At 38.6% G+C, this 15,493-nt stretch overlaps 2 protein-coding genes across 2 annotated transcripts; both read left to right on the top strand.

The window, feature by feature from the left end:
- The first annotated feature begins 373 nt into the window (after positions 1-373).
- Positions 374-12,838, top strand: LOC121986182 (secretory carrier-associated membrane protein 4-like). Its single transcript, XM_042540009.1, has 12 exons — positions 374-647; positions 941-1,045; positions 1,132-1,194; positions 1,385-1,418; positions 1,513-1,635; positions 3,266-3,328; positions 3,448-3,541; positions 4,634-4,679; positions 4,767-4,834; positions 11,650-11,698; positions 11,906-11,971; positions 12,584-12,838. The coding sequence occupies exons 1-12, from the start codon at positions 597-599 to the stop codon at positions 12,614-12,616; spliced, it is 795 nt and encodes a 264-aa protein (XP_042395943.1). The 5' UTR covers positions 374-596; the 3' UTR covers positions 12,617-12,838.
- A 1,689-nt stretch (positions 12,839-14,527) lies between these two features.
- LOC121987092 (protein STIG1-like) lies at positions 14,528-14,839 on the top strand. Its single transcript, XM_042540996.1, has one exon. The coding sequence runs from the start codon at positions 14,528-14,530 to the stop codon at positions 14,837-14,839; it is 312 nt and encodes a 103-aa protein (XP_042396930.1).
- Positions 14,840-15,493: the final 654 nt, after the last annotated feature.

Raw genomic sequence — 15,493 nt, 5'->3', positions numbered from 1 at the left:
ATTTTTTTAAAAAAATTTAATTTAATCTCAAATTCAAATCCAGGTGAAAAATGATTTAGGCATTTTATTTTATTTTATTTAATGTTACACGAATTCAGGTTTATAAACTAAGAACAATTTTCTTCTCTCCGAAGAAATGGTGCAAATTGAATTATAAAAATATATAAATATGGAGATGGGTGATAAAAAATTTGTGGAATAGAATTTAAATTTAATTAATTATTTTTTAAACAGCCGCTACATCGTCCGAAGTGACGAATATGCCCTCCTTGTGGGATCCGCCACCGCATCACTCATCGGTCATCAGTCCGAGGCTACAGTGGCATTTTCAGTAATTAAATTGGTATATAGGGACATAAGATAGAAAGAACCGCCACTGGAAGCTAAAAAAGTTAAAAGCAGGAGGAGTTCTCCCTGCGAGGTGGAGAGAGGAAAGCCAACCACCGTCGGGTTTGCTCGGGCCCTCGTCGGCTTCCTTCACCGCCAAGGCAGAACCACCAAAGCAGGAAGGGGGAGTGGGAGAGAGCCTCGCCGCCTCGGAAGCAATCCTCTTGCAGTATCCAGTAGGCGGTTCCTCTCTTAGATCGCGTTAAACCATGTCGCGGGATCCCAATCCGTTCGATGAAGAGGACGTGAACCCGTTCTCGGTAATGGAGTCGCTCTCCTTCTTCTTTTTGCCTTTTCTCCATGATTTTCTCTCTTTTAAGGGTTATTAGTCGATTTTTAGGCTCGTGTCGGCGTATTCTGAAGAAAACCTTGCTAATAAAATAGATCTAGGTTTTGAACTATTAGTTTGGGCTTGAATATTCTTTTTTCCTGCTTGTTGCTGTTTTCTGTTTAGTGGATTGCAAAACATTATTGTGTTCTCACTGGTTGGTAGATGCGATTGTGTTCGACGTGATTTTACTTAGAGATAACAATTTGTGTTTTTCCTCTGTAGAAACCCACTGCTCCTGGATCTAATTCTCGCATTTCCACGTTGGCATCGAAAGCATTTGGATTTGGGAACAAGAATGAGGCGACTATGGACATACCATTGGACAATGTGAGTGTTCTCGTCCTGTTAGATCATTGTTAGTATTTGTTAGTAATCGCCTGACAAGACAACATGTTTGTGTTGCGCTGGTACAGGATTCAAAGAAAAGAGAGAGGGAACTTGTTGAATGGGAAGAGAACCTAAAACAGAGGGAAATGGTTGTTCTCTACAAATAATGCCCCCTTTTCTCTTCATGTCGTGTTGTTTTACTGTTTTGGTCTTTTTAAAATCCTGTTATGATCACTTCATATTCAATGAATTGTCTAGTTCATTTAATATATTAGATGCCTCTTTCATTTCCATTTTTCAATTCTTTGTTTTTTTTAAACTAAATATTTTCTGCTGTAGGATATTAAACGAAGGGAGGACTCATTGACAAGAGGTATGCAGATAATCCATCGTACATTGTACAAATAAATTTTATGTTAACTAATAGTGCATCATTAGTGATTTATGGTTAATGCCTCTGAATTCAGCTGGTGTTACTGTTGAAGAAAAGAACTGGCCACCATTTTTCCCTATCATCCATCATGATATATCTAAGGAAATCCCTGTCCATGCTCAGAGGTTGCAGTACCTAGCATTTGCTAGTTGGTTAGGTATAAACTCACTATATCTTAAATCTTTCATTGCCCGTATAAGCCACATCCTTCATTTTAGTCTTTAACCTTTATTGTCAGTTTTTAATTGTTGAACACTGTTTTTGTTGTTCTTATATTATGATCTTATTATCTGACTATAAATAAAGCTTCTTCTTTGGGATTCCATCTGCTAGTTTTCTAGAAAAAATTTTAAATTACTGGAAATCAGTTAGTTTATTGTAAAGCATGAACGGTATATTGTGAGTATGTGATTAAAGCATTGTATTTTCTTAGTGAAGTATGGATAATAAGTATGCTAAATAGATGTGTTCTTTTATCATATTGTTCTATTGATTTCTCGGCTTATGTTTTGCTTAGTTTTCTTCCCTGCTGAACTTATGTGTATTTCATTGTGATAGAAAAGGGAACACTGTCAATTTATAATTGCCCATAGGAAACAATATGTGGAGTTTCTTAACAGAAATACTATTTTATTAGGAGTTAATGAACTGTGAGTTATTATTTATATATCAATGAAGCATGTGGTCATAACGTGTTAGTGATGACATGCACTTTGCTGCCAATTATGTATCAAGCCCTTGAAGATGCTTCAATAATATACCTCGTGCCAACTATAAAAAAAAAAGGAAAAAAAAAGTCCGACTTGTCAAAAATGCATTCAATTTTTGGATCTCTTAAGGACTTAGTTAACTGATCTGATTATGATCATTGAAGCTCATAACCAAAGAGTTGAACTCCTTCCATCTTTTCAAAATGACAATCAAGTTCTTTATATTTGTGTTTTGTGATATATTGAATTCGAGACAACATCTTTAGTAGCTCGATTGTTATCAAACAACTTCATTGGGCCAATTGGATTACTAAAGCATTGCCCATTTCAGTCATCAACTATATGAGTAGAATAAGCTTACATCTATAGGTGCCAATTCTACACTCTTTTGCTTCACCAAGATATAAGCTTGGGAATTTTGGTGGTAGTTTGGTTTGTTGTAATGGCGTCTATCCCTAGATTGTTATCTTCTTTCCTCAAGGTACACATGTTCCCAACAAGTGACAACATGACCCATGCTCAGATCAAGCTCTGCAAGGGTCTCTTGTATTTTTCCTTCAAGCACAGTCACTATGTTTGGTGGTCACTGTCTTTTGTTTGCTTGTGGTATAGAATCACTTTCGATGCCATATCTCTTTGTGCAGTGTCAATGAGTGGTTCTTGGAGATGCTACTAGAGCTTTTCCTGTTATTGCCTTGGGCCATATTTGATCTGTCCCTTATTTTTTTTGCTCTTAGTGCGGATGAAGTTTTAATACAAATTTCTGTTTGGTTGTATACTCATCTTGCTGAAAGTTCAGAAGCTTTTTGATTTTCTGATGATCTTTCATATGTGGAAAGAAGAACATCTGACTCACTTATGATGTATATTGATTGTGTATCACCTACTTGAATTCATTCTATTGTATTGCTTCACAAAAACATAAGATTTGTATTTCATTATTGATGAGTATCATTATATATATATATATATATATATATATATTGATGCTCGGGTTTGGGAACATTTAGGGATGCTTGCGTAACCATCTAGTTATTATGCTACTCCAAATGAAATATCATTTGCTCCATGTTGCAGGAATTCTTCTCTGTCTATCATGGAATGTAATTGCTGTGACTGTTTGCTGGATTAGAGGGGGAGGTAAATATTCCTTTATGAATTATATCCATTCTTCTTTTGTTATGCAGTCAGGCTTATTTCTTCCACGTCTTTTCCCTTCATTCTTACTATATGTAATGGTTACACATTTTAATTTGCAGGTGTTAAAATATTTTTCCTTGCAGTCATCTATGCTTTACTTGGATGGCCTCTTTCCTATGTGCTTTGGTACAGACCATTGTATCATGCAATGAGGTAGGTTCCTAGTCTCTATAATATGCCAATCTGTACATAGACATCGCTTAAACATGTCTTATATTGTAGTTGCATTCAAGTTTGTTATGTTTTATTTTTTAGCTGCACAGGATAATATCTGTATGTTATAGAGTTCTGCATCATATTTTTGTTGTAAAAATAACTGCATTCTTCATTTTTTCTCTCTTAATTATCCAGTTGTTTAGATTGATGGTTTGAAGTTAGTTCTTGATAGGAGGGGTAGGTCAACATTGATTAAAAAAGAGGTGCTGATCTTAATGGGTCGTATGTAACCATGTACATATTCCCCCACTAATGTATGTTGCTATTGTGGGCCCATCATTTTGTTCACTAAAAGGCAAGGGGACAAGAGTTTAATCCCTACTACATTCACTTTTGGGCAATTTGTTTTCTTCTTTTTTCTACTACATTCACCGCTAGAATTGTGTTTTTTTATATATATTTGACATTTCTGTCCATGAACATATGATTACCATGGGATTCTTAATATCTACTGCGATGCATTGTTGGCTTCAAGTTCCAACTTGACGATTGATGGTGTATTCTATGCTAAGGGTGTGACAGCTTACCACATTCATTGTGCTTGCCTTGTCCTTGTGGAGACAGGGTTCTTCTATCCCCTTGCTTCGCTTGTACATTGCTGGGTCAATGAGCTCTGCTATCCCATTGTTTGACTCGTATGGTGCTGGGTGAATGGCATGGCTAGTAATGTTGAAGAGAGAACCATTGAGTGATACAACAAGAGTTTGAAATGCAAAGGACGCTGACTCCTTTTTACTGTCATTATGAATTGTTAAATTATCATCGACCTTAGGGCTGTTGCCTCACAATTTATTGTACTTTTTTGCTTTAAATCACACTTTTCTCAATGCTTGCTTTAAATCTCCATTGATAAAAGGGAGTGCTAAAATCATCAAATCATGATAATGAGAAGAAACAAGTTCTAACGCTAAGGCCTTGAAACTTAATTTGTATTTTTCGATCTAGAATTCTGTAGCAGTACTTTTGAGTCACATAAGTTGACGGGGTTTTTTATTTTCTTGTTACTAAGTTGTTTCTTTGGCCAAGCAGAACTGACAGTGCACTTAGGTTTGGTTGGTTTTTCTTCTTCTATCTGGTAACTGCTTTGGCAAATCTTCTTTCATTTGTCCTTTCTCTAACTGTTTCCATATCTTGATTATAATTTTTTAACTAAAATTTTCAGATTCACCTTGGCTTCTGCATCCTTGCAGCAATAGCCCCACCAATTGTATTCCATGGGAAGTCATTAACGTAAGTCAAAATTTCAACTTAAATTCATTATAAAGGATACTGGAATTGAATTTTTTTTCATAAAACTCTCTCACAAGGATATATGTTTTGTAAATTTCCTTGATGCATAATTTGGATATGACTAGATGCTTGATGATAACATGGATTGAGTTGACTGATTCCACATAACCGTTAAAGTTTTAGCTATTTGTGCTTCAAGATCAATATGCTTTTTCTTTTTCAGCAACATTATTGTTTAACTTTATTGGTCTCCGGCCCACCAATTTCAGTATGCTGGTGCCACCTCAATTGGAAACTTGGACATGTATCTGATATGGTACCGAGTATAGGATCGAGTCATAGGTCGTGATCCAGATCCGTACTTGATCATGCAACACGTAAGGGGGAAAAGGGAGGAGGAAAGACTCGTCCTAGATAGAGTCCCAATTACTCAATTTTTTCTTTCCCTCTTCATTCATAATAACACTCCTTTTATAAGGAGTTAATTACATGAACTATTCCAGGAGAAAAAAAAAGACAATCTCTAAAGGAAACAAGGAATCAAATAAATAAATGCCCTTTATTTATTTCTACTTATAACAGTAGCATATTTGGGCAGTAGTAGAATTTGGACAGTAACCAAATAGGCAGTAGTAGATTTATTCAGTTGCTAATTAGGTAGTAGCATTTATTCCAATTTGTCAAATTAGGCAGTAGTAGATTTATTCCAAGTTAGTAATTTGCTTCCGATTATAGTGGCGTCCAACAAAGGCGTCCACATCATCACTCCCCTTCTCGATGTTGAGTTGGTCCTTAAGCTCGAAGGTTGGGTAGACGGAGAGGAACTTCCCGGGCGGTTCCCAAGTAGCATCTTCAATGGAGGAACATGCCCAATGTACTAAGTACTCCTGTGTCACTTTGTTAAGACAGCTGCGCAGAATTGTCTGGGAACAGGTAAAGCTTGGCCGTCACACATCTGAGGTAAAGTTCCCGCATTATCTGGTGGAGAGCCCTTATATGGCTTTAGCAATGAGACGTGAAAAACATCATGGATGCGACTATCAGGCGATAAATCAAGTCTGTAAGCAACAGACCCAATGCGTGCCGCCACCTGAAATGGACCGAAATATTTAGGAAGCAGCTTGTGATGACGTTGGCGAGCCATTGATAGTTGACGATACGACTGTAGGCGCAGCCAGACCCAGTCACCCACTGCAAAGCTCAATTCACGGTGAGAGGAGTCAAAAGCCAATTTGGTCCGCTGTTGGGATTGCAGTAAATGTGCCCTCACCACCTGAAGCACCTCATCCCTCTCCATCAAGGCGCGATCTACTGCAGCAACACAAGTAGAGCCTCCAGCATAAGATAGGAGACGAGGGGGTTCTCGTCCGTACACTAGCTGAAATGGTGTAGCCCCCAAAGCAGTATGGGAAGATGTGTTGTAGCAATACTCAGCCCATGTAAGCCATTCAAGCCATTTCTGCGGTTGATCCCCAACAAGGTAGCGCAGATACATTTCAATGGTACGATTAACCACCTCCGTTTGTCCATCAGTCTGTGGGTGTTAGGCCGAAGAAAAAGATATCTTAGTTCCACAAAGTCGGAACAATTCCTGCCAAAAGGAGCCAAGGAAAACCTTGTCACGATAAGAGACAATAGATTCAGGCATTCCGTGGAGGCGGAATATCTCAGTAAAGAAGATCGCAGCCACTGAGATCGCTGTATACGGATGGGCTAGGGGAATGAAATGAGCATACTTGGATAAACGGTCCACAATTACAAACAAGATTGATTTACCCTTCACCTACGGAAGACCTTCAATAAAGTCCATGGAGATGTCTGCCCATACTTGTTCGGGGATGGAAAGAGGTTGAAGTAGACCTGCTGGTTGCAAGTTCTGCCTTTTGTTGCGCTGATAGGTAACACATTATCGTACAAAGGTTAAGATATCCCGCTTCATACCTGGCCAATAGAAGTCGGCACGAAGGCGGTGTAATGTCTTCTGTATCCCCTCATGTCCTGCCTCATGAAAAACTGCGATCACTATGGGAAGCAGCGGAGATTCACCGGGAAGGAAAATCCGGCCCTTGTAGAAGATTAAGCCATCCCGAGTTTCCCACTCGGCCCCCTCCTCTCCACTTTGAACTCAGCATAGTAACCCGAACAGCTCAGAATTAGAGTTCACTTCGCTTCGTATCTTATCAAAGATCTCTGCACAGGGAATAGAAAGAGCCATTATAATAGGTTCCTCCTCGTGACAGCGGGAGAGGGCATCTGCGGCATTATTCAATTGGCTCGCCTTAAATTCCACCCGGAAGTCGAAGCCCATCAGCTTGCTAATCCAATGTTGTTGGGGGTATGTGGTGATGCGCTGCTCCAACAAGTACTTCAAACTATAATGGTCTGTTTGTATCAGAAAGTGGTGACCCCACAGGCACGACCTCCAATGGATAACGACTTTGGCCAAACCAATGAGTTCTCGTTCATATGCTGCTAATTTGAGATGATGCTCTGCTATTTTTCGACTGAAGAAAGCAATGGGGTGCCCTAGTTGTTGAAGAACTGCTCCAAATCCACTCCCTGAAGCGTCACACTCCACTACAAATTCTTCGAAAAAATTAGGCAAACTAAGCACTGGTGCTTCTGATAGGACTTCTTTAATTGCCCAATTGCCTCTTCAGCCTCATGGGACCATTGGAATGCATTCTTCCTAAGAAGACTCTTGAGAGGGGTTGTGATTTGCCCGTAAGCCTGGATGAATTTGCGGTAGTATTCTGTTAGTCCGAGAAATCCCCTGAGAGCTTTGCAAGTTTGAGGTCTGGGCCACTCCTCAATCGCCTGGATTTTGTTGCGATCTACCTCGATCCCTCGGGAATGGATAACATGACCCAAGTAGGATACTTGGGACTGACCAACGGAACACTTGGATTTTTTTAGAAATAAAAGATTAGCCTTTAACAATTCAAAGACAAGCCGACAATGTCCCAAGTGAATATCCCTCGTGGGGCTGGAAATCAAGATGTCATCAAAGAAAATCAAAACGAACTTACGGAGATATGGCTGGAAGACTTCATTCATTAGTGCTTGAAAGGTTGACGGGGCGTTGGTGAAGCCGAACGACATGACCAGGAACTCAAAGTGTCCATGGTGGGTACGGAAGGCTATCTTCTTGATATCTCTCGGGTCCATCCGAATCTGGTGGTATCCGGAGCGCAAGTCTAGTTTGGTGAAGTACTGTGCCCCATGGATCTCGTCAAGTAATTCCTCCACTATTGGAATGGGAAACTTTTCCTTAACCGTACGGTTGTTGAGCTCACGATAATCAATACAGAAACGCCACGAGCCATCTTGGTTTTTTACCAGAAGAACTAATGACGAAAAAGGCGACTTACTAGGGCAGATGATACCCTGAATGAGCATCTGGGTGCATTGTCGCTCGATCTCATCCTTCTGCAGCTACAGATAGCGGTAAGGGCGGACCACCACGGGAGCGGATCCTGGCAAGAGCGTGATACGGTGATCACAGTTTCGCGGTGGAGGGAGGCCTGTAGGTTCTTGAAATAAGTCATCGTAATCCTCAAGTAATGATTCCAGTTTGTTTCCCATGAATTCCTCGCTGCGTATCATGGCTGTACTTGGCTTCGATTCCAACGGGTGACCACGCCAGAGGACCTCCTTGTCCGCTTCATTGTTAGGGAACGGAAGTCCCATATAATGGGGCCTAGGGTGCACATCCATTTAACTCCCAAAACCATGTCAAACCCCTCCAACGGAAGCATATAGAGATAAACAGAGAAGGTATCTTTGCCCACCTGTAGGGGTACCGACTGGCAGAGGCCTAAGCTTGGCACGCGCTCTCTGTTGGTAACACATACCTTCAGGTTCGGTCGCTTTTGAATCTCCACCTTCAGGTCCGGCACTAGCCCTTCACGCATGAAGTTGTGTGCTTCCTGAATCCACCAATATCGAGACAGGTATCTCGTGTGATGCGGCCAGCAGCTGCATTGTTTGTGAGTTTCTAACCCCATTGATAGCATGGAGGGAAATTTCTGGGTGCGTCTCCCCCTCTTCCTCACCTTCACTGTCATCATCCGGTACTTCAATCCAGAATAGGCGCTTACACTTGTGACTCGTGGAGTAGGACTCGTCGCAATTAAAACAGAGGCCTTTAGCTCTTCGTTCTGCCATCTCCGCGCGGGATAGACGCTTGAAGAATGAGGTAGGTGGAATCCCTTTGCTATTGTCCCCCATGGCCTTGGTCTTTTTGCTACAGGAGAGCCTCTACTGCTAGGGTTGAATTTGGATGTGATTCCGCCTTAATTTGTACGCAGTGGGCGCCCGCCTCGATCGAAGCATTGCTTCCGTTCTAATGCCCTGGCCATATTCATTGCAATGCCCAGGTTTCCAGGCTTCTGTAGCTCAATGTCGATACGAAGATCTTCAACTAGCCTTGCTGTGAACAAGTCAACCTGTTGTCGGGGTCGGAGGTCCGAGGTTTGGGCGAGGAGAGATTGAAATTGACGCTGATAGTCTTCTATAGAGCCTGTTTGCTTCAGATTTGCTAGCTCTCCCAAAGGGTTGTTGCTTAGAGGCGGGCTAAAGCGGATATGACAGTGGTCTCTGAACTGCTTCCAAGTCATCTCTGGCTCTTCTTGCTCTACCTGATCAAACCAAAGTTTGGCTTCCCCTACTAAGTGGAAGGCAGCAAGGCCAATCTTGTCAGCCTCTGTGGTCCTTTGGTTGGTAAAAAATTTTTCGCACCTTTTAACCGAGCTCAGCGGATGCCCTTCTCCAGAATAGGTGGGGAACTCCATCTTTAAGTATCGCGGAGCCATGGTGCCGCTAGTTGACAGTTCAGGTCTGACCCTCGGGCCTCTAGAAGGGCCATACTCTGCGCTTGTAGGACTGTTTGCAGTGGGCAAAGGTCGACGTCTAGCATCTTGAACAGTACGTGAAATCTCGGCAATCTACTCCTCTAGTCCTTGCTGGCGGGAGGTGATTTGCTCCATAAAAACTTGCTGATGCGAGGTCAATTTCTCCATGAAGTCATCGAGTTTGGATGCGATCGGATTCGTGTCATCCATGATCGGCTCTGATACCAAGTTGATATGGTCCCGAATATAGGATCGAGTCACAGGTCGAGATCCGGATCCGTACTTGGTCATGGGGGAAAAGGGAGGAGAAAAGACTCGTTCTAGACAGAGTCCCAATTATTCAATTTTTCTTCCCCTCTTTATTCATAATAACACTCCTTTTATAAGGAGTTAATTACATGGACTATTTAAGGAGAAAAAAGAAAAGATAATCCCTAAAGGAAACAAAGAATCAAATAAATAAATGCTCTTTATTTATTTCTACTTATAACAGTAGCAAATTTGGGCAGTAGCAGAATTTGGACAGTAGCCAAATAGGCAGTAGCAGATTTATTCAGTAATTAATTAGGTAGTAGCAGATTTATTTCAATTTGTCAAATTAGGCAGTAGCAGATTTATTCCAAGTTAATAATTTGCTTCAGATTATAATGACATCCAACAAAGACGTCCACATCAGTATCCTCCTAGTTGAGTGTTAAAACCGCCCCCAGGGCGTAGCACAGACGGTGGGCGCATGGTATCTCTGGCGTAATGGCCAGGGGTCGATTCTCAGGAACTGACGACCTGGGGTTTACCCCGCCATGCGCCTATGGCCTGTGTACCTGCATGAACCTCCCTCCATATCCGTGGGGCCGGCACTAGGGGGGCCGCTAAGGTAGCGGATCTACCTTTTTTAGTTGAGTGTTAAAACTGGAATTGAAAAGGTCAAATCCAGTCAAACCTGGGGAAACCCAGTCAATACCCTTAAACTTGATACCAACTAATGATAAAAAAGGAATAAAGCAAATCAGTGTGTTTAATGCTTGAAGGAAATTATAATCAATATTTAATATGTTTTTGAAATTTAATGCATTTCTTACAATTAGTCAGAACAATAAAAGAATTGGCGCAGATCCAAACAATTGGCGTCCTCATCCAAACAACAGCAACAATTTTTTTTTTTTTTGAATGTTTATGCACCATGACCAATGCAGTGCTCTTGTCAACATCACAAGAAGTGAAAGAACGAAGAGGAGAGATCTAGAAGTAACAATATCTAGATGGGAGAAGAGTTGGGAGAGAAGTAATTTGCTGCTGGAACCTTTCAACCAGGAGATCTGAAGGAGAGAAAAGGATGGTGCAGAAGAATAGCTGGTAGTGAAGGTAGGTTTGTTGGCAGAAGAGAGGTTACCTTGCTGTAGCTTGTTAGATGAGATTAGGAAAATGGAAAGGTTTTGCAACTACAGGAGTTAGTAGTGGCAGATCAACATGTATACATATTTGTTAAAACACTATCCTGAGCCAACCAACGAACAAACGAAACCAGGAACCTACCACTCGACTAATAACCAATTCAAGGACTGGTCCAGTTTTGGAAACATCATATCTGCCTTTGATATGTAGACTCTACATCCACCCCCTTCATGTGTGTATTGAGTCGTAGGTGAATACCCCATTTGATCAGTCTTTTAATTGTTTTCCTCTTTGAATAGTTAGAGGAAAAACTGTTTTCTTTCCTGAAATACAATATAGGAAAATATTTCCCTGTATTTTTCCTTTAATTTTTTTTCCTACTCTATTTCTTAAGCTATTTCCTTCACTCATAGGAAAAACAAAATTTGAGAATGGTCTAGGTACCTGATTGTAGAATGCATAAAATTTTCCTTTAAATGATAATGTGAGATGTCAATGTTTCAGACCATCTTGTAATCTTTGTTAGGATCATGCAGTATTATTGATGTCATTTTCTTTCTGTCTAATCAGTGGAATCCTGGCAGCAATTGATACCTTCTCAGATCATGCGTTAGTTGGGGTGAGTTCATGCATTTATATTTCTGACATTGTAAACATTAGTAGGTTATGAAAACTGATACTATTTGCTAGTATTGCTGTCTCTATGAGATGGTTAATATTCTTAATGCATTAATTTTTTTTCTATGCTAACATGCGCGTGGTAATTTGTATATTATCAAAATTCTCCAGTGATAGTAAAAGTTAATGCGTTTTGTCCTAATTACAGATCTTTTACTTGGTGGGCTTTGGGCTGTTTTGCTTAGAGACACTAATAAGCTTATGGGTGCTTCAGGTTTGTACTGGCATAACCATCCTTGTGCATATATTTTTTTTCTTTGAAATTTCTGCAACCCCTGCCATTTACTTCAATCACTCATGAAACTGAGCATTCGTTCCTCGTTTTTGCTACTTCCAAGTTTTGTGGGATGGACGATAGGTCATTTTCTTTGTTGAATTGGCTGAATGTTAGAATATCAAGTGCTTGACTGCTTGTAAATATTCTAGTTCCCTAAATTTTCCTCTTTGTAATGCAATCCATTTATGACTTGTGACTTCAAAGGTTTGGTGACCCAAATTGAAATGCTTTCTCAGGTTGAATCAAATTTTCTCTAGTTTACTTTTCTTTGTTTGACAATCTTTCACAACTAGTCTTCACTCACTATTTGACAAACAACATCAAAATAAATGCAAGGCGTGAATGATTATAATAAAGGATTCCCAACGTATCATGAGATTAATGTTCTTAAAAATCAGCACTTTTCCAAATCTGGGATCCTGCATATATTTTTATGCATATTTCTTCAGGTTTATTTATATCACAATCTATTCGATCCTGTTTAATTTGCAATTTCTATGAAGTAAGTTTAGGTTCCTTGATGACACATCAGTGTGCATTTCCTTGCAGAAAATTTATATGTACTTCAGAGGACAAAAATGAAGCTACAGGGAAAAGAGTTGCTTTGTTGTTTAAAAGGTAATCATAATTAATTAAGATGAACAAGCATTGGATTCTCCTTGAGACCTCTTCTGGATCCAATTGTGAGTGAGTTTCTAATGTGGATGCATTCGTCTAGTTTCCCTTTGTATTTGCTACAACCACACAGTGAACAGAACTTCTCTTATTTCATATCATGTATGTGGGATGCTGGTACATAGTAAACTCATCAAACTCGGGGGGAGAAAAAAAATTTATATCCAATCCAAATGAAAACAGAAAATTGAATCAACTTAATATTTCTGTTTTTATTTTCAGATTTAGAATATAGTTTTGAGGATGTGAAATGAGTGTTTGAGTCGAATATGTTTTCCAATAAAATCTGAAGGCTTTTTTTGACGGGTTAATTAGCTAGTACATAATACATGTATTAGTAAAAGTGTGTTTTAATAAATGATTTAAATCAATTATTTTATTCATATTTTAAAATTATATGTATATTTTTTATAGGACAGTCTGGCGAATTTTTATTGGGTGTCAAAAAGGATATTATATTGTATGAAGTCTTATTTTGCATTGTGACATTCTTATAAGAAGTTATATTTGCGACTCTAATTTTGTGTTAAAGGTTCCTTTGTTTCTAAATGTTCATTGACTGGATTTGAACTCGAGTCAATTGGGTGAAAGGAGATATCCTACTTGGATTAGATGACAATGGAGGAGAGCTTGCGTTATTATGGTAGTTTGAATCGTGGAAGCAATATCTAAAAAATTGTTGAGAAAAAAATTGAAAAGATTTAATATTTTAAAAAAAATGTTTAATATCTAACCGAACTATCCCTGTTTATATGCTTTTTTTTTTTTATAGTTTTATAAGAATAAGTTTTGAAATATTTAATATCAAAAAATTGGAAAATTCAATATTTTTAAAAAATGTTTAGTATCTAACCGAACTCTCTCTCTCTCTCTCTCTCTCTCTCTCTCTCTCTCTATATATATATATATATATATATATATATATATAGTTTTATAAGCATGAATTTTGAAATGTTTAATATCTAAAAAATGTTGAGAAAAAATTTGAAAAAATTCAATATTTTGAAAAAATTTGAAAAAATTCACTATTTTGAAAAAATGTTGAGAAAAAAATTGAAAAAAAAATCAATATTTTTAAAAAATGTTTAATATCTAACCCAACTCTCCTTATATATATATATATATATAGTTTTATAACCATAAATTTTGAAATGTTTAGTATCTAAAAAATGTTGAGAGAGAAAAAAGAAAAAACCAATATTAGGAAAGTTGTTTTCCCATTTATACTAGCTTACGATAAAATTAATCCATCCCTTCAAAACAATAATATTATTTATTTTTAGGTCATCACGTAAAGTGTGTTTAATATATACCATTAATTAAATCCATTGACTGAAAAATAAAAAATAGAAATATCATCGGATGCTAATTTAAATAGAAACTACAACTATCAAAAGTTTGTTCCATAACATAAACGGTATGTTATAAACGGTCTTAACATAGTTGATTTTTTAAAATAGCGTACATTAAAAATTGAGAGAAAAAAAGGAATACCGTAGAATCTAAATATTACCGCATTTAATTATACATGGTTGGAACCAATTAATTCATTCCTCCCGAAACAAAATAAATATATTTAAATTACATTTGAAGGAATTATAAATGGAAATAACATATATCATATATATTACAAGCAATAAATACAAATTAGAATTAACAGTTAGATTCTAATTTAATAGAATGCCAGAATAATTGAATGGAATAATCACTCACTTTCATATTTTGTCCTCTCCTTCCCTATTCAAATTAAACCGCTCTATAAATTCAAACCCTCCCCTGGGCTTTGAGAATCAACAAGATAGCGAGTTAAACTGAATCATGAAGGTCATCGTTCTCCTCCTCGCGTTAGTAGCATTCGCACTGGCTTCGGCAGAGGCCAAGCAAGGTCTTCGGGGGATAAGCCACCTGGCGGTCGAGGGAGACATGTGCCAAGGTGCTGATCTGCAGAGCGACGTACACAACTGCGGCGGCTGCGGGCAGCGCTGCGCGTTCAACAAGTCTTGCTGTGGCGGCGCATGCGTCGACCTACTGACCGATAATGAGCATTGCGGCAAGTGTGGGTCTATGTGCCCCATGAAGGGCACCGAAAGGGCAGTCTGCAGCTTTGCGATGTGCAACTACGCTAGTTGAACATGATTAGACATGTCTTATCTAGCCTTGTAGGGTGGGGTTGCAATTGAAGTGGTGGTACGTAGATCTAGGGTTTAATCTCTTCGAACACTGCTCGTATTTCATCTTTCCTGTTTGAATAAAAGGGCTATAGCGCTCATTTTAATTAATTGTTTTTTCCATTTCGATTTAAGATGTCCATGGTGCATTACATATGAACATTTTAAACAAGTATATTAGAATTTGGCACAAGATTAGATTGTACACTATGCATGTAGATCTGTGCTTATCGGGGATAGTCAACATTCTCAAGTATGTTATCCATTAAAAACAAAAATTCTCAATAATACATCATAACTGAATCTTAAAGCCACAACAACATAGTAGACTATACCGAGAGCAAATACTTGTACGGGCTAACAATGCCCCTCAGCTTCTACAATGGATTAAAAAAATTCTATAAGTTAAAATTATAGCATGTCATTCAAAAACATGACAAATTGTTATTTTTCCACATCCCACAGAGCATTCAATTTGCGATTATAAGATGATGAATCACTTCCACCTGATATATCATTCAACTACAAACCATCTAAACATATACAACCTCTCTAAATGGTTATTTGTTGGGTTTTGTCTCATTCATAGACCACAACAACAATAACAACAACAACA

Source organism: Zingiber officinale, chromosome 5B (genome assembly GCF_018446385.1).
Source record: "Zingiber officinale cultivar Zhangliang chromosome 5B, Zo_v1.1, whole genome shotgun sequence".
In the NCBI taxonomy this organism is placed as follows: Eukaryota; Viridiplantae; Streptophyta; class Magnoliopsida; order Zingiberales; family Zingiberaceae; genus Zingiber; species Zingiber officinale.
The sequence above is the reverse complement of the archived record's forward strand: the minus strand, read 5'-3'. Positions and strand labels throughout refer to the sequence as shown.